The sequence below is a fragment of the Ictalurus punctatus genome, chromosome 4, assembly GCF_001660625.3.
Source record: "Ictalurus punctatus breed USDA103 chromosome 4, Coco_2.0, whole genome shotgun sequence".
NCBI lineage: Eukaryota > Metazoa > Chordata > Actinopteri > Siluriformes > Ictaluridae > Ictalurus > Ictalurus punctatus.
The window spans coordinates 13,917,205-13,937,452 of record NC_071284.1 but is presented as its reverse complement, the minus strand read 5'-3'; the positions used below and the strand labels follow the sequence as shown (position 1 = coordinate 13,937,452).

The window sequence follows — 20,248 nt, the reverse complement described above, 5'->3', positions numbered from 1 at the left end:
ACATGGTGTATGAATTAATCCATATCCGTTTAAAAAAAACAACAACAACAACTTGAGAATACTTACCCTCAAAGTTGTTGATATAAGTCGAGTGTAAAAAGCCACGCTGACAGCGCTCATTGAATCAGTCAGCAAAAATCACTTCAAGTCGCGGTGGTCCCTGAGACTAAATGCCTAATCCTTCATTCCTCTGCGCGACTAACGGCTTTATCTACATGCCTGAGAATCCAAACGGCTCCAACATGCAAATTCTCTTCAAAGAATCATTTAAGAGAATCGACTCTTTCATGAACTGTACATCGCCAGACTCTACATTGAGATTGTGTGCAATTATAGCTTTAGCATGTTGTCTTTGGTTCTTTTGTGATTTAAATTTTTTATTAAAATATTATTTTATCATGCTTTTCTGCTCTTCAACTTGAGAAAACCATGTAAAGAACAAAACACTGAAGTAAGAGACACGTACATGATGCAGTGGAACGTTATAATACTTCCTCAATGCACCTCGGCAAGCACAAACAAAACGTTTAAGTAAAAACGAACTGATGTGTTGACGTCATTTCCACTGAAACAGAAAGTCAGGGCGGGGCGTATCGAGTGCCTCCGCCCCCTTTTTTAAAATAGCCAATAGTGTTTACCTCACCTCACAGCCAGGGTTAAATGTATTGACAGGTAGTACCATGGATTTTTTATGTACTGTAGGGGGCGGGACACTTCCGATTCTAGAAAGAATTTGATTGGACAGAAAATCTGATGAGAACCTGAAGTACAGAATGATGTATTTTATTATTTATTTAATAAATTAATTATTTTACTGAAGACTGTAAATTTTGAATGCATATATCTTCTAAATGTGAGTTTTGTCATTGTTTTGGACCACAGTAGCTTATAGATAACATAAAGGCTGACATATTCATACTAAATGGCACTAAATGTCCGTTTTGATTTTATAGGGACTTGAACAATGTTATGTTCCCATATAGACATCGTAGGTGGTGGTCTATGAAGCACTGAACGTGAGATAATATTCCGGACATCACTCAGTACTCCTAGTGGTTAATCAAATGAATCAAAACAAACAGTTCGATTCACTTGAACGCATCGTTCGCAAGAATCGAATCTCTAAAGTGAGTCGTACATCCCACCACCTCGGAGTGGGCCAGGTTGTATAACAGGTCAGAACATGCGCTGTCCATCTTTGTCCACATGGGAGAGCCAGATCCCATCACAGGGCTCCTGAAGTGTCTCTGAGGAGGGGATCATTAGTGCGCGCCTCCCTTCAGCACCTGGGAGAAGTCTGCTTTAACCTCACAGCAGCACCGCGCGTCCTGCTCACTTCCCCATGAAAACGAAGGCATAGTTTCCTTCTTACCTTTTCCAACATGTTTCAGTTCAAGAGGTCGTTCGAGGGCGAAAAGCTTCAGCTGCAGGAACTGAATCAGAGGCTCGGGCAGTACCTGTCCAGAGCGAAGCTGTTAGAGCAAGAAAACGCTCGCCTGGTAGCGGAAATAAACACGATCAGGCATAACAGGTCTGAAGAATGGGAAAACACACGCATGGCCGAGCTGAGAGAGATGAGAAGGCTGGTGGAACAACTCTCTCTGGAAAAATCCAGAGCGGAGATGGAGCGAGAGAAGCTGCGCAGAGAACTTCAGCTGATCCAGGCCATGCGCTCGGACGAGTCCGCATTTAGCAGAGGTCTCGATGGCGAGCTGAAAGGTTGTGAAAAGCAGCTCCAAAATGCTCTTCAGACCAACAGCGCGTTAGAGAAGCGCATGTTTCAGCTGCAGAACGAATGTGCGCTTTTCCATGATGCTCACAGGAACGAGGTCGCGCGCCTCAGGGACCAGGTTCACACCCGGGTCCTACCTGTTGTCACTCGGACTTATCACGGGCCACCAGCGTTTACTACGGAAGAAGTCCAGAATTATGCGCTTAGCCTGTCTGAAAGCTGGATGGAGACATTTGAAGTGTACCGACAGCAAGTTGAGGAGATGGAAGAATCCATAAAAGCAGATCAGGCGAGGCTCGAAGATATTAGAAGAGAGAAGGTGGAGTACGCTTCAGAGCTGAACAAGCTGCGGGTGGAAATGGAGAAACACAGCCAGATGCAGCTGGAGCTGGAACAGCATCTCATGGACATGCAAGAAAAGTTTAGGAAAGATGTCAGTCAGTATCAGGTGTGTGAACAAAATTATTGTTGTTGTTGTTATTATTATTATTATTATTATTATTATTATTATTATTACTACTACTACTACTACTAATAATAATAATAATAATATCATAATCATCAATAATAGTAGCATCAGTAGTGTTTTTCTGGGGTTAATATGATCAGGCCCACTCAGTGGAGAACCAACCACACCCTTTAAAACAGCAGTTGGCCTATGAATTGCCACAGCTCTGAGAATAATTCATAGAAACAATAGAGTGCAGTGATTTAAAAAAAGACAAAAAAAAAAAAAAACAACTCACCCCTCTGAGTTGTTTTAAAACTAAACTATAGTATACTACAATCCCCCAAATGCATGTGTAGGCCATGTTGATCTCTAAGTGCATTATATGCATCATGTATCAGACCTAAATGTTTTGTCTTAAGACTGCTCTCAGGGGACCGTTCTGAGTAGATTATTATGCCGTCTATGCATAAACAGAATGAGTCATGCTTGCTGTCCACCTGAGCCACCCAGTGTACTATACAGGCTCAAGGCAATAAAACATCTATTAGATGGGCGCTCACCATACGTCTAAACATGTTAGTGGATAGATTTGTTTAAGTCCAGTGTATGAGTCCCTCTGGGGAAATGTTCTACAGTACAGTAGGCTGAACTCTACAACACATTGTTCCCCTATCAGTAAGGGTTCCAAGTAGAACTTTTATCCACTGAATTTTCCAAGGAAAACATGAATAACTTTTTTTTGTGTATATCTTAATTTGTTACGTGTGTGGCACAAACTCCAAATTGTTGGTCAGTACTTTCTTCTTAATGGTTAGAAAATGTCAGCCATTAAAATGTTTACTAAAAGGTGCTGGAAAGGGTTATTTAAAGGTTTTTTAAGGGTTCGTTAGATAAATAATGGTTCTTAGCTTTCAAAAAGAGTTATACTTGGAACCCTTTCAAGGAGTACAGAATATTTAAGGTGTCTCCTGCTTTGACAACCAGCACAACAGGAAAGGATTTAAAGGTTACTATGGCATCTTGCTTGACTAATCATTTAGTGACCTATTTTAGGCAAGTGGCCTATGAGCCAGTTACTAGGCATCAGGCTTTAAATGGAGCAATGGTAGTGTAATAGAGTAAGGTGTTGCAAGAGATCCTCAACAGGTGCATCATCACAACAGGAAATGCATTAAATAGCATTGTTTTGATAGCCCATGATCATCCATTAGAAGAATATTATGCTATGTTATGTTAGAAAAGCATACCAATACATGACACGGATATCAATGCATTGACTAATCACTTCATCTACATTATTGTAGCATAAGGTATCATCCTAAAGCATGAGGCCATGCCTGACTCTGTGGTTTAGATGCTTCTGATGGTTTTAGAAAGAGCGGCCTAGAATAATAAACTAACACGTCTCGTCTACAGATAATTGTTGAAGAACTGGAACAAGAGCGTATGTTTCTGGCCAACACCATTTCAGAAAAGCTGAAGGATCATCATGAACTCCTACAGGTCAAAATGGGGCTTGGCATGGAAGTGGCTGCATACAGGTAGAACTTCTTTTAAGGTTGTCATCCATAGTAATATATACTCTTAGAAAAAAATTTCCAACTAGCAACTGGTAGTGCAAGGTATCCATTCTTATCCAGGGAGGGCTGGTGTGGGTGCTTGTTTTCATTCCAAAGCAAGCAGAAGCCACACCTTGTTTAATAGGCTATCAAATGTGGTTCGTGCTTGATTGAAATAAAAACCTGCACCCACACTAGCCCTTTGCAAATAAGATTTGACACCTCTAGGGAATCCTTACAGGTTCTGTGTCAAACCATACAACAAATGGCTTCACTTCTAGAGAACAGAAAGCTATACATTTTTCAACATCCACAAATCCCTTTTTGTTCCTTGATTTCTCTACCTAATGTACCAGAAGGATTAAATACAGAATATTTTGTTTAAAATGTGTATATTTATTGAGGTACAGATCCACTAATGCAATCAGACAAAATGTTAGCGAACTTCAGTAGACATTTGCAATTTTGTACATTGTTTATTTTGTTCTAAGACAATATTTTTTGACCTGCTAGAAATTATGGACTATGTTTGCTAATCACTGAAAAAATACATGTAAGGAAAAGCTTTGTGTTTTGGTCCATACGCACTAAACATGTATGGCTTGGATTATCAGCACACAGTAATTGTGTGTGCATACAGCGCATCTGGAAAGTATTCACAGCGCTTCACTTTTTCCACATTTTGTTATGTTACAACCTTATTCCAGAATGGATTCATTTAATCGTTTTCCTCAAAATTCTACAAACAATACCCCGTAATGACAACGTGAAAGAAGTTTGTTTGAAATCTTTGCAAATTTATTAAAAATAAAAAACAAAAAAAGCACATAAGTATTCACAGCCTTTGCCATGACACTCAAAATTGAGCTCAGGTGCATCCTGTTTCCACTGATCATCCTTGAGATGTTTCTACAACTTGATTGGAGTCCACCTGTGGTAAATTCAGTTGTTTGGACATGATTTGGAAAGGCACACACCTGTCTATATAAGGTCCCACAGTTAAAATTGCATGTCAGAGCACAAACCAAGCCATGAAGTCCAAGGAATTGTCTGTAGACCTCCGAGACAGGATTGTATCGAGGCACAGATCTGGGGAAGGGTACAGAAACATTTCTACAGCATTGAAGGTCCCAATGAGCACAGTGGCCTCCATCATCTATAAATGGAAAAAGTTTGGAACCAGCAGGACTCTTCCTAGAGCTGGCCGCCCAGCCAAACTGAGCGATCGGGGGAGAAGGGCCTTAGTCAGAGAAGTGACCAAAAACCCGATGGTCACTCTGACAGAGCTCCAGCGTGTCTCTGTGGAGAAAGGACCTACAAAAACAACCATCTCTGCAGCACTCCACCAATCAGGCCTGTATGGTCAGACACAAGCCACTCCTCAGTAAAAGGCACATGACAGCCTGCCTGGAGTTTGCCAAAAGGCACCCGAAGGACTCTCAGACCATGATGAAACAAAGATTGAACACTTTGGCCTGAATGGCAAGCATCTTGTCTGGAGGAAACCAGGCACGAGTCATCACCTGGCCAATACCATCCCTACAGTAAAGCATGGTGGTGGCAGCATCATGCTGTGGGGATGTTTTTCAGCGAGAGGAACTGGGAGACTAGTCAGGATCGAGGGAAAGATGAATGCAGCAATGTACAGAGACATTCTTGATGAAAACCTGCTCCAGAGCACTCTGGACCTCAGACTGGGGTGAAGGTTCATCTTCCAACAGGACAAGAACCCTAAGCACACAGCCAAGATAACAAAGGCGTGGCTCCAAGACAACTCTGTGAATGTCCTTGAGTGTCCCAGCCAGAGCCCAGACTTGAACCCGATTGAACATCTCAGGATAGATCTGAAAATGGCTGTGCACTAACGCTCCCCATCCAACCCGATGGAGCTTGAGAGGTCCTGCAAAGAAGAATGGGAGAAACTGCCCAAAATAGGTGTGCCAAGCTTGTAGCATCATACTCAAAAAGACTTGAGGCTGTAATTGGTGCCAAGGTGCTTCAACAAAGTATTGAGCAAAGGCTGCGAATACTTATGTACATGTGCTTTTTTTTGTTGTTTCTTATTTTTAGTAAATTTGCAAAGATTTCAAACAAACTTCTTTCATGTTGTCATTATGGGGTTGTTTGTAGAACTTTAAGGAAAATAATGAATTTAATCCATTTTGGAATAAGGCTGTAACATAACAAAATGTGGAAAAAGTGAAGTGCTGTGAATACTTTCCGGATGCACTGTAATTATATATATATATATATATATATATTACACCCACACCAATCAAAAGTGGTCCAAGGAAGGACAAAGGCGAGAGGGTCATGGGCACCCAAGGCTCATTGATATGTGTGGGGAGTAAAGGATAGCCTGTCTGGTACAGCAGAGCTACTGTACCACAAATTGCTGAAAAATTAATGCTGGCTATAACAGAAAGGTGTCGGAACCCACATCACAGTACACATTGCTGTACATGGGGCTGCGTAGCCACAGACCGGTCTGAGCGCCCATACTGACCCCTGTCCACCGCTGAAAGCACCTGCAATGGGCATGTGAGCATCAGAATTGGACCATGGTGCAATGGAAGAAGGTGGCCTGATCTGCTGAATTATGTCTTCTTTTACATCATGTGGATGGCTGGGTGAGTGTGCATCACTTACTTGGGAAAGAGATGGATCCAGGATGCACTATGGGAAGAAGGCAAGCTGGCGGAGGAAGTGTGATGCTCTGGGCAATGTTTTGCTTTGAAACCTTGGGCCCTGGCATTCATGTGTAAGTTACTTTGACACGTACCACCTACCTAAACATTGTTGCAGACCAATTGCACCACTTCATGGCAACGGTATTCCGTGGCCTCTTTCAGCAGGATAATGCGCCCTGCCACAATGCAAAAATCGTTCAGGAATGGTTTGAGGAACATGGCAAAGAGTTACAAAGATGTTGACCTGGCCTCCAAATTCCCCAGATCTCAATCTGATCCAGCATCTATGGGATGTGCTAGACAAACAAGTGTGATCCATGGAGGGCCCACCTCACAACTTGCAGGATTTAACGGACTTAAAGGGTCTGCTGCTAACGTCTTGGTGCCAGAAACCACATCACACCATCAGAGGTCTTGTGGAATCCATGCCCCGACGAGCCTGAGCAGTTTGGTGGCACAAGGGGGACCTACACAATGTTAGGTGGGAGATTTTAATGTTGTGGTGTGTATGTGTATGTGTGCGTGTGTGTGTGTGTATATGTGTATGTAAAATAAATAAATAAATAAATAAATAAATAAATAAATATATATATATATATATATATATATATATATATATATATATATATATATAAAAAAAATATATATATTATATATAATATATATATATATAATATATATTATATATATAATATATATATATATATATATATATATATAATATTTTGTAGGGATTTTAGCCAGCGGTGGGCGGAGCACAGACATGCAGGAGGCTGTTTTATTGTTATGGGAGATTTATGGCTCGTTCGGGCTGGGCTCGTCCTTGGGCATCCCGTAGTCCGGGCGGCCTTGCTGGTGCTGTCCCTCTTCGCCGAGTGCCAGGGTGGTCAGGGTGTGTTTCAGGGTGGTCAATAGCTCCCTGGATGTCCCGGGGGCTCGCATCCCCACAGCCTGGCATTCTGTGGGTGGCAAGGTCCTCAGGAATTGGTCCACGGCCACCCTCTCTACAACCTCGGTGGCAGAGTGCATGTCAGACTGGAGCCACCTCTTGGTGAGGCGCAGGAGGGTGTCCATCTGTCCACGTGGCTTGGCTCCCGGCTTGTAGTGCCACCGGTGGAAGTCCGCCGCTGCCTGGAGCAGGTTTCGCCCACACCACGCCAGGATCTCTGTCTTTATCTCTCCATAGTCAGCTGCTTCCTCCGGAAAGAGGGAGTAATAGGCCGTGCGCGCCTCCTCGGAAAGCAGCGGGCCGAGGATGCGTGGCCACTCGTCGTGGTGGGCGACGCCCTCAAAGGTCTCGAGGTAGGCCTCGATGTCATTTTCGGGGGTTTAGAGGGGGAAGCAGGCGGCGGACCTCACGGCTGGGATCAGGGAGGGGCGTAGCAGTTGCGGGAGTCACGGTTCTTGTGTCACAGCTTGTAGTCTGTGGGCGAGCTGTTGTCACCGTCTGCTGCTGAATACTGACCTCCACTGTTGTCAGGTGATGCAGCGTGGGATCCATGTTTATGAACAATCCCCAAGGAGGAGAGGGAAAATGGGGAAGAAAAAAAAAATACATTTTTTAAGATGGGTGGGTCTGTGTTCATGCCTGCATCCTCCACCAGTGTAGGGATTTTAGCCAGCGGTGGGCGGAGCACAGACACGCGGGAGGCTGTTTTACCGTTATGGGACATTTATTCAAGACAATCGGGGAGTGGGGGTGCGTGTGTGGGTGCGCGTGTGTGTGGGTTGAAGGGCGATCAGGCGGTGAGGGTCTCAGCCGTCGGCGGTTACAGCCAAGGGGGTGGGGCAGAGCCGTCACTCACGTCGGAGTCACCTGAAACCAGGAAAAATCCCACAACAGCGATTAGCAGACATGCACGCGTCGGCTAAACTGCATAAAACACACCAGAGATTCGCACACATGCTCGGAGATACTTCTCTCCTTCTGCGAGTGGTATATCGCCCTTTTATACTCTCCCCTCGCTTGCTGGATAGTGGAAATCTTCTGCACGGTGCACCATTCACGAGCCACGGGTGTGTCTGCGGCCCCGCCCCGCCGCCACGTGCTGGCCGTCCAAAACATTTGGTGGCGCTGAAGCGGAACTGTCTCTTCTGCGGCAGTCGCGGGAGGAGCGAACTTTGTTTCCTGTGCGCCGGCTACCGGCCTGTCGCCACAATATAATATTATATATATATATATATATATATATATATATATATATGTATGTATGTATGTATGTATGTATGTATGTATGTATGTATAAACCACTGGCAGCAAAAGTGAGTACACCCCTAAGTGAAAATGTCCAGATTGGGCCCAAAGTGTCGATATTTTGTGTGGCCACCATTATTTTCCAGCACTGCCTTAACTCTCTTGGGCATGGAGTTCCCCAGAGCTTCACAGGTTGCCACTGGAGTCCTCTTCCACTCCTCCTTGATGACATAACAGAGCTGGTGGACGTTAGAGACCTTGTGCTCCTCCACCTTCCGTTTGAGGATGCCCCACAGATGCTCAATAGGGTTTAGTCCATCACCTTCACCCTCAGCTTCTTTAGCAAGGCAGTGGTCGTCTTGGAGGTGTGTTTGGGGTCGTTATCATGCTGGAATACTGCCCTCGGAAGGGAGGGGATCATGCTCTGCTTCAGTATGTCACAGTACATGTTGGCATTCATGGTTCCCTCAATGAACTGTAGCTCCCCAGTGCCGGCAGCACTCATGCAGCCCCAGACCATGACACTCCCACCACCATGCTTGACTGTAGGCAAGACACACTTGTCTTTGTACTACTCACCTGGTTGCCACCACACACACTTGACACCATCTGAACCAAATAAGTTTATCTTGGCCTCAGACCACAGGACATGGTTCCAGTAATCCATGTCCTTAGTCTGCTTGTCTTCAGTAAACTGTTTGTGGGCTTTCTTGTGCATCATCTTTAGAAGAGGCTTCCTTCTGGGACGACAGCCATGCAGACCAATTTGATGCCGTGGGCGGCATATGGTCTGAGCACTGACAGGCTGACCCCCCCACCCCTTCAACCTCTGCAGCAATGCTGAGATGCAGCAATGCTACGTCTGTTTCTCAAAGACAACATCTGGATATGACGCTGAGCACGTGCACTCAACATCTTAGGTCGACCATGGCCAGGCCTGTTCTGAGTAGAACCTGGTCTGTTAAACCGCTGTATGGTCTTGGCCACTGTGCTGCAGCTCAGTGTCAGGGTCTTGGCAGTCTTCTTATAGCCTAGGCCATCTTTATGTAGAGCAACAATTCTTTTTTTCAGATCCTCAGAGTGTTCTTTGCCATGAGGTGCCATGTTGAACTTCCAGTGACCAGTATGAGGCAGTGTGAGAGCGATGACACCATATTTAACACACCTGCTCCCTATTCACACCTGAGACCTTGTAACACTAACAAGTCACATGACACCGGGGAGGGAAAATGGCTAATTGGGCCCAATTTGGACATTTTCACTTAGGTGTGTACTCACTTTTGTTGCCAGCGGTTTAGACATTAATGGCTGTGTGTTGTGTTATTTTGAGGGGACAGCAAATTTACACTGTTACACGAGCTGTACACTCACTACTTTACATTGTAGCAAAGTGTCATTTCTTCAGTGTTGTCACATGAAAAGATATAATCAAATATTTACAAAAATGTGAGGGGTGTACTCACTTTTGTGAGGTACTGTATGTATGTGTATATATGTATATATATATGTGTGTGTGATTTTTTTAAAATACATATATATATATATATATATATATATATATATATATATATATATATACACACACACACACACACACACACACACACACACGTATGTATGTGTATATATAATTACAGCTGCAACAACTACTTGATGAACCTTGTTAACGATTAGTCGGTCTGCACGCGGCACAAGGCACATTTACTCATTACGTTACTTCTGTTCTGAAAACACACATTGGAAAAATGGCAGAGAGTACTCCACACTATACACTTATACTATGCACTATATACTCTACCATCTAGTGTATGAATTGTAGAAGCATAGTATCATCTCGGATGGAACACTAACGGTTTTTTACTAAGCAGAAGAATAAACTGTTTCCTTTCCGATGGCACATGACGTCAAACACATGTAATGCTACGCCGTAGAGTCAACGAAAATTAATTTCTCCAGTTTACTGTTTTGCCAACATGATCTCAGTCACCATCAGACGGAGGCGTAATCATCAAATGACCAATAAAAAAGTGTGTAACCCTCTAAGGCAGGGGAGTATTTTATTTTAAATGCTGTGAAGAATACTGGAACCTGCAAACTTTACAAAGTGGAGCTTGTTTCTATCCAAAATGCTCCACAGTATGCAAGGGGTTAGGGAAATTAGTGCGAGTTGCTTAAAAGGTTTAGTTTAATTCAAGTTTATTGTCATTATATGCTGTATTTGTGTGCTTGCAGTGTAAATTCTGTTGTTTATTATAATGGGAGCAATCTCTAAGTGATCTATTTGTAATTAGGCTGTGTTGCTCCTCACTCGCAATGGGTTCTGAAATGGTGCCTCTTCACAAAGCTTTTGACTGATATTAAATATTTATATCAAAATTAGTTCTACTTTATGGGTTATCACTTGCATGTTAAAAGCAAAAAAGATCTGTTATGTTTTCAGTATGAGATTATTATGAAATTTTGTTAAATATTGTCAAAGGTCTGCTTATTTGTGTTTAATTTATCAAAGATTTGTCTAACAGTATATCTAACACCATACTCAAAATGCCATGTCATATCTACCACATAGTTCTGAGATATCTTTAAGTATTGATAGCCAAACAGGCTCATCTCCGTCCACATTTAGCGCTTGGAGTGTATTTTTAAACAGTTGAACAGCAGAGCAAATGCTGCCTGCCCTTTTGGCAGAGCTATGGATTCATCCACCTCTTTGGTCAGGGGCTTTAACTCCATTGTGAATGACTGAGGAGTTGAATTACAATAGGATTAGAGCAAAATTGGCAATTATGTTTACATGTTAGTTATAGTTCCTGCAAAGGAAAGTTACACATCATATATTTGTATAAGGGGAACTTCCTAAATACAGCAGATGCAATGCAATGTTTAGTGGTCTAAACTTGCTGGAAAATATAGCTGTAATCACTTCAAATTATGCGTTATATTTTTATATTATATAGATAAACAAATATATATCCAGGATAGTAATATAACTAGGATGGGATTCAGACAGGCACATCTACTCACCACCCAGTCATGTATACAAAGTGACTAGGAGACCTTTTATAGAAAACTCCAGTGAGTTGTTCCTCCTACCACCACAGCTTGGTGTTTGCCATTTCAGAAAGTTTTGGATCCTTCTCTTGATTTTTTTTTTTTCTTTTCTTCTAATCATTCTGCTAAAACTTACAATTTTTGTCAGCCTACTTTCTTATTTCTAAAATATCTGGCCTGTGTTACATTTGAATATTTATAATGTCTTCCTTGGCAATGTAGTAGAAAATGCAAACAAGTCTTCCTGTGTCTGTCACAGCTTCACATTCTAAGCCATAATAGAAACAGAGCACATTGTGGTTGTTATTTTTAGTTTGGAGTTTAGTCATTCAACAGATCCCGAGGGAACATCCACTGGGACCATACTGAACTTTATTTCCACAAAGTGTTACTCTAGCAGTGTTAAGGTAGGTTTCCCAAAACGGGCAATAAAAGGGTATGGCAAAGAGCAAGCTGTAATTAGTCAAGTATATTTTCTATCTATGGGAGAAGGTCTGTGTATGTATCTTGTCTTCCTTTCAGTTTAAGGTTTTGCTTGGTGATGACAGAGCAAGGTGGTGAGCATACTAAGGACAGGTGAAAGAAATAACCCAAATGGTTTGGTTGATTTTTTTTTTTTTTTTTGAAGGAAAATACCTAACCATTGATTTTATGCTTCTCAGGGCACTGCTAGAAGGTGAAGGTAAACATGCTCAGATGAGGTCTGACCAATATTCAAGAGAGAGAATAATAGGTACAGTGGATTAATTTTTATGATGTTGATTTCCTGTCTGTAATGTTCAATATTTAGCGCTGTTAAATACAACAATGAGTTATTAATAACTGAAGAATCATTTTGAATGCTAAACCTTGCCTTTTCTCTGGCAGATATCAAAATGCCAGCCAAACCTTATACTCAAAGAGGCTCTACCATGACAGCCAGTCGGCCAGAAGTGAGAAGGAATTTAATAGGGTATGGTTTCTGGAATACAGAACCCATTTCCAGCATGAGAATGTCCACTGTATCCAGTCAGGTCGATTCCCACAAAAACTCCAGGATTTTGCCTATCACTATTTCAAACCATGCCCAAAAGAGTCCTGCGGCAAGAAGAGACATGCTTGCTTTCACCAAAGCAAAACAGGCTTCAAGTACACCAAGCGCAACCAGACCTGATGTCTCTGCTAGTAAGACTAGCAAAGAAGTGATGGAAGAACAGAGGGTGATCATCAACAGTGTGTCTAAAAGCCTACCAAGGAGTTCACCTGATCTTTTCCAGACAGAAATACAAAACAAATCATTCCCCACTGCCTCATCAACAGTAGAATTAAAATCAGTGAGAGTTGTGGCACCACCTATGATGAGCCTGAAGAGTAATGCAGAAACCCCTCAGAAAGTTGTTAAGAAAGGTGAAAGAGACGATGAGAGGACAGAAGCAGATCATGTCAAGGCAACAGTGCAACCTGATGCAACACCATTTGTCCAGGAAAAGGAATCCAACCATGAAGAGGAGAGAGATTTGAAAGATTCTGGAAATGTGGGACCAAAGGTATTTGCAGGTGAGGAAAATGTTTTGGACTCAGTGTCCATGGAAGAAATTATTGAGAAGTTCATAAAGCCTGCTGGACTTGATACAAAGATAAGTTCATCTCCTGACTCAAAGATCACGTACCATGTAGAGAAAACAGAGCAAGAGGATGGAAGCACCAAGACTCAGATAGTTCTCCAAACAAAAGTGGAAGAGGACCTGGATGTGTCAGACAACCCGGCTCTTGAGGAACTCCTTAGTAAGGGGGTACATAAAGTCTCTCTTGAGGATCTTGAAGGAACTCCAACAGGAAGCATGATTCAGAACCTTCTGCGTCTTGGTCTTGAAAGTGAAAGCTTAGAAAACAAGTCGGTTAAAGTGGAGATAATGGAGGCACCACTGGAATGTCATAGTGATGAAGGGGAAGCTGAAATTGAAGAGACTGTAGAGGTTAAGTACAAACCTTCCTTCCAACCTTCATCAACATTCTTTCACATTGAAGAACCAGAGAATGAACCTCAGCCAGCTGAACAACATGGAAACACTGACGAGTCTGTGAAAGCCTCAGAGAATTTCAAGAGTGGATTTGTGCAGGTACAGGAAGTGTCTAGGGATGAGAGCCTCCCATACTATTCTCAGGGCCAAGAAACACAAGAATACTTTGTTTCCACCCCTGAAGACAACATGTCTGGATCAGAGGAGGGTGGAGGATTTATGTCTTATGGACATTATGGGGTAGTGGAAGACCTTTCAGATGAGAGATACTACCAGGAAGAAGGTCTGCCTACAAACAGGAGGTATTCTGATGAAGGGGAAAATAACAGGGAGTCAAGTGAATATGTCAAAAGAGATACCACTGGAATTCCAGAGTGCATTATTGAAGAGGAGGTGCATGTTTCTCCCAGAATGCAAGAATCCATGCTAGAGATCCTGAAAGAAGAGTCATTGGACCCCAGAGAACAGCTAAAGGGAGCACTGGAGCAGCTAGAGGGCACTGTGTCTGGAGCTCTAAAAGAAGAACTTGTTTCTTTCACCCAAGCTGGTCAAAGTTCTGAGAACCTGTCTGTTAGCATCCAGAAGGTGCCACAATCCCCAGACAATGGAACAACGACCTTTGTGGCCGAGCTTAATATTTCCCAGAGTCTGGAGGATTCTGGACTGCTGCAAAATGAGGCAGATGACCTGTCACAGGAACGGGTAATGGCAGCGCTGCGGCCCTCCATCTCTGACCTCCACCAGGCACATAGTGCTGGAGCTGGTGGTGAGTATACCATCAGACTTTCCACAGAGGAGATCCAAAAAGGGGAAATGCCATGGATGACCAACCTTGAGGAAACTGAAGGCTTGTGCTCAGGTAGTGAAATTAGCAAGACGGAGAAGGTCATCAGGTTGGGGCCTAATGAGAGGTCCTTCACATTCCAAATGGATATTAACAATAGCGCATCTGCGACAGGCATAGAAGGGATGGATTCTCAAGATCAGAAAGGCAATGGAGCCACTGTGCAAGAGTTTCAACAGAAAAAGGAGACTGATCCTTCATTAAAGGTCTACCAAGAGAAAAGAATTGCTACAGTTTATCTTGAACGCCCCCAGGAGGACTAACTGAGATCCAGATAAAACCACCTATAACTGAGATCCAAATAAAACCACCTATTATATAATCAGGTATGGAGAAATATTGGTTACTGTCATTGTCTTTACAATACATATAAAAGCAGCACATATCAAGGACTTAAAGTTTTGCTTTCTATGCAATCAGATTTATGATTCAAGACCCTATTGGCTCTGTGCTCTTTTTTTTTCCTGTGTTGGCATAAATGAATTTTCACATTTATTACATGTCTGGGCCTGCAATGACATGTAATAAAATATACTGAAGTTAATAAAAGAGCATTTAATATAATTGATTACAGGATATCACTGTTTCTTGTAACACTATGCAAATTATTTTAAACCAAACTTCAATTCAAATAACACATACTGCTAATCCTATATTCAAATCACTGCTTTGTGTTTCTGATTCATCTTTTTTCCCCCTTAATCTACTTCCTTTTACTTAATATTTTGCACTTGACATTGAACATATATTCTTTTGATCTACTTTGTATTCTTTCATACAGTGCCTTGCAAAATTATTCACCCCGCATTACAACCTGTAATTTCAATGGATTTTTATTTGGATTTCATGACATGGACATACACAAAATAGTCCACATTGGTGAAGTGAAAAACTTGTTTAAAAAAAAAAAATGTAAAAATTAAATACAGAAAAGTGGTGCATGCATATGTATTCACTCCCTTTGCTATGAATAACCTAAATAAGATCTGGTGCACCCAATTACCTTCAGAAGTCACATAATTAGTTCAATAAAGTCCACCTATGTGCGATCTAAGTGTCACATAATCTGTCACATGACCTCATTATATTATACACGTGTTCTGAAAGGCCCCAGGGTCTATAACACCACTGAGCAAGGAGAACCACCAAGCAAGCGGAACCATGAAGACCAAGGAACTGTCCAAACAGATCAGGGACAAAGTTGTGAAGAAGTACATATCAGGGTTGGGTTATAAAAAAATATCTGAAACTTTGAACATCCCATAGAGTACCATTAAATCCATTATTAAAAAATGGAAAGAATATGGCACCACAACAGACCTGCCAAGAGAGGGCTGCCCAGCAAAACTCACGGACCAGGCAAGGAGGGAATTGATCAGAGAGGTAACGAAGAGACCAAAGATAATCCTGAAGGAGTTGCAAACCTCCACAGCAGAGAGTGTGTCCAAGTATCTGTCCATAGGACCACTTTAAGCCATACACTCCACAGAGCTGGGCTTTATGGAAGAGTGGTCAGAAAAAAAGCCATTGATTTAAAGAAAAAAATAAGCAAACACATTTGCTTCTTGTCAAAAGGCATGTGGGAGACTCCCCAAACATGGAAGAAGGTACTCTGGTCAGATGAGACTAAAATTGTGCATTTTGTCCATCAAGAAAAACGCAATGTCTGGTGCAAACCCAACACCCTCTCATCACCCAAAGAACACCATCCCCACAGTGATGCATGGTGGTGGAAGCATCATGCTGTGGGGATGTATTTCATCGGCAGGGACTGGGAAACTGGTCAGAATTGAAGAAATGATGGATGGAGCTAAATACAGGCAAATTCTTGAGGGTAATCTGTTTCAGAGATTTAAGACTGGGACAGAGGTTCACCTTCCACACCCCCCCAAAAAAAATCCAGGTTGTAAGGCAACAAAATAGGTTTTAAAAAATGCCAAGAGGGGTGAATACTTTCACAAGGCACTATATATTCACTGCCATCTTTTACTTTGATGATGACACTGTTTTGCTGTAACACATTTTTTAATTATTATGGTCCACAATTACAAGCTCCACAGTTTTTAATCTAGTATAAGTTCGAATATATTATGTGTTTATGAAACTAAGATGGCATAAAAACACCTTAACAAGTATAGAGCAGGGGTGCATGTTCCTTTTGCCTGTGCCTATTCTGGTTTAGCATAATTAGGAAATAACCAAACACTGCTGGATTCTAGTGCACTAAAGCTGGAGCTTGGTTTTATTTTGAGTACTGTTTTTTGATTATGGCCCATTATCAGACTTGACTGTTTCAGAATCTGGCTCTGTGGACTACCAGAGATTTCAGACTATCCTTCCTGTCTTTCTTAGGTCCTTTAATCCTTAAATAATATTAACATGGCATTCACTAATCCAGCCTCCCTGCACTTCCAACATTAGGACTGAGTGAGTAAAAGAGAGATAGCGTGAGATACTTTAGAGAGATGAAAATGTGAAAAAGCAGGTTTCTTTTAAAAGCCACAGTGTCAGACTAGAGGTCACTGAGGTAGTGTCTAACATCATGTTTGCATAACAAGTGTTTTTTGGGATACTTACTTATGCTTCACATGGTGGTAATGGAAGGAGTGAGAAGAAGTGAGAGAGTGAGTGACGCCAGGGTACATCCAGTAATCTTCCTTGGAGTTCTCTAATCACAGGAGACAGGACGAGTTTGTGTACGTGTGGGTATTTATGAACATGTGTTGATGAACATTATTTGCAACAGTAAATTACTGTATTTTAATTGTTCGACAGTAATAAATATACTGTTTTCTGTTTCACACTAATACTCTCATAGAATCAGTTTCTTTTTTCGCCCTGCTATAATTTTTTAATTATTATTGTTATCCGGTTTGTCACTGGGGAAAGTGTTATGCCTGTTCCTAATGATGAAATTATGAATATATAACCAATGTAATATTGGTAAAGCAAAGTTTTGTCTATCATTGGATGTCTAATAACTCATTAAAGACTTAATCATTTTGAAAGTTAGTGACATTTCCAAAAATAATTACATGCTTATTTGCTTAATAATTATTATTATTATTAAGTAATTATTATATAATTAAAAATTATTATTGTTGTTGTCATTATAATAATAATTATTGTTTATTAATAATAATAATAATAAACAATAACAATAATAATTATAATAATAACAACAATAATAATAATTATTATTATTAAGTCTTTGATTGTGTTAACTGAAGATTTATTTTTGTCTCTTCTACATGTGTTTTTTCCAACAAATATTAGGTGTAAATTAGAAGTGTACCTTTTATGCAATACTTACACTCTAGTACAACAAGTTTGATTATATTTAACTCTATATCAAAAGATGGGTGTTTTGTGGACTCCTAACACTTTATTCCACATCACTTCCACACTGTCTGGGTATTAATTCATGCTACAACAAAAATAAACACAAATCCTCCTGTGTGCTTTGGAGTCAGTGTCTTAAATTTTTAAGTTTGATATGAAATCTAACCATACAGTAGTAGTGAAGGATAGAAGTATCAGTGAAGTCTTTGACCAGTTTTCTGACTCTTTTCTGAGCGGAGCAGATGGGGTAAACTTCCTAACCAAGCCAGAATCTCTTAGGAAGAACAAAAATACAGTGGAGGTTATCTGGCGTACTATAAACTTGGCCATTGGCAGTTGTACCTTTATGCTACTTAAAGGGAAGCAAAGTGAATTACTGATGGCTTTTTCTAGAACTTTAGGAATGTTAACTTTCACTTCTAATGAAGAAAACAGTGTAACCTTTGTCTTGAGTCTTTTGTCCCAGCTGTGTTTCTCAGAGAACTGAGTACTGCTATGAAAGGGAAAGAATGTGCAAGATAATACATCATGGTAGTTCTAACATTAATGTCATGTAATGTATTTGTGCACTACTGGGTAAGTTAGAGGGGAGGCTGCCTGCTGACTCAATTTGGCACACAGACATATAAAACAGGTCCAGGGTACTTTGTTTCCACAAATAAACTTTCCCTCAAATTCACCTTGTAAAGTCCAAACACCCCTCTCTACTTGCACTTACAGACTATCCAGCACAGTACTCAGCTCATCACATTTACCCATTATCTAAAGAGCGAGGGTGAACATGGATATCAGGATACTTCAGATGTATTTGGCAGTATGTACCATTAAATACACAGTTCCACAATATTTACACAGTTGGATGCGGTATAACAAACATAGCAAAACATTCCATGATCAGAATTATATTGTGTTATAACAAGGATATCTAAAACACAAACAATATGCAGTGCTGTGAAAAAGTATTGATTTCTTTGTTTTTGTGTATATCTCATACTAAACAGTGTTAGATTGTCAAATGAAATACAACATAAAACAAAAGCAACCTGACTAAACCTGGCTACCAATGCAGTTTTTATTGATTGATTGATTGATTGAAGCAAACGAAGTCATCCAACACCTATCTCTAATGTGAAAGACTAATTGCCGCCTTAAACTTAAAATCTGGTTGTGCCACCTTTTAGCAGCAATTACTGCAGCCAAATGTTTCCAATAACTGGACAGCAGTCTTTCACTTACCTCCCATAATCAGTGGGGGCAGTGGTGGCTTGAATGTTGAGGCTCTGGGTTACTGATCAGAAGGTCGGGGTTCAAGCCCCGTTACTACCAATCTGCCACTGTTGGGCCCTTGAGCAAGGCCCTTAACCCTCTCTGCTCCAAGGGTGCTGTATCATGGATGACCCTGCGCTCTGACCCCAGCTTCCTGACATGCTGGGGTATGCGAAGAAAAGAAATTCACTGTGCTGTAACGTATATGTGATTAATAAAGACTCATTATCATTATTATAATCCAGTTGTGCTTGAGTTTCATCTTACTGACTGAAGACTGGACATTTTCCTTTGGGATTTTCTGGTAGACAGCAGAATTTATTTTTCCCTCAATTATTGTAAGTAGCCCAGGCCCTGAATCAGCAAAGCATCCCCACACCATTACACTTCCACCACCATGCTTGACCGCAGGTATGATGTTATTTTTGTGGAATTCTGTGTTTGGTTTACGGCAGATGTAACGGGACCCCTGTCTCCCAAACAGTTCCACTTTCGACTCCTCAATCCACAAAATATTCTCCCAAAAGGTTTGAGGATCATCAAAGTTTGGTAAAATTTAGATGAGCCTTAATGTTTTTCTTAGGTTGTCTCTGTTTAATCTTAGATGTTTTAATGATTTTGTTTTTTTGTTTTTAAGAGATATACACAAAATAGAAGGAATCAGTGGCAAATACTTTTTTACAGCACTGTACCTACTGTTCAGTCATTCCTTAATGACCAGTGAGTAGGAAAAACCTTGGAAGCTTGGAACAAACTTGATTCAGTGTTTCCATCACTTCTGTCTCAAAGCAGGAATGATGTAATGGAGGTAATTTTTCACCAGGAAAGCAACTGTAAAGCAGTGTGCCAGTGTTTCCATGAATGTGTTTGTAATGGAAATTGCCTATACAAGTAGGCTACTATTTCTTCATTAGATTTATTGCATCTTTAGTAACCATTTTATGACTTTGTCAGGATCATAGTGGATCCAGAGCCTATCATGGGTTTTCTGGGAGCAAGGCAAGAATGCACGCTCTAGGGAATACCTGTCCATCATAAGTCACCATGCCTAGAAATGTTCACATCTGGGGCAATTTATCTTAGCCAATCCAGCTACATGCATGTTTTTGGGAGATGAGA

General features: G+C 41.2%; 1 protein-coding gene across 2 annotated transcripts; it reads left to right on the top strand.

Moving 5' to 3' along the window:
• Positions 1 to 1,231: 1,231 nt before the first annotated feature.
• On the top strand, positions 1,232 to 17,533 carry synm (synemin, intermediate filament protein). Of its 2 annotated transcripts, XM_047154975.2 has the most exons (5): positions 1,232 to 2,180; positions 3,600 to 3,724; positions 12,200 to 12,253; positions 12,340 to 12,410; positions 12,545 to 17,533. In XM_047154975.2, the coding sequence occupies exons 1-5, from the start codon at positions 1,383 to 1,385 to the stop codon at positions 14,782 to 14,784; spliced, it is 3,288 nt and encodes a 1,095-aa protein (XP_047010931.1). In that variant the 5' UTR covers positions 1,232 to 1,382; the 3' UTR covers positions 14,785 to 17,533. The 2 variants fall into 2 exon arrangements, with proteins under 2 accessions (XP_047010931.1, XP_047010932.1); XM_047154976.2 differs by lacking the exon at positions 12,200 to 12,253 and having other exon boundaries at positions 1,234 to 2,180.
• The last annotated feature ends 2,715 nt before the right edge of the window (positions 17,534 to 20,248 follow it).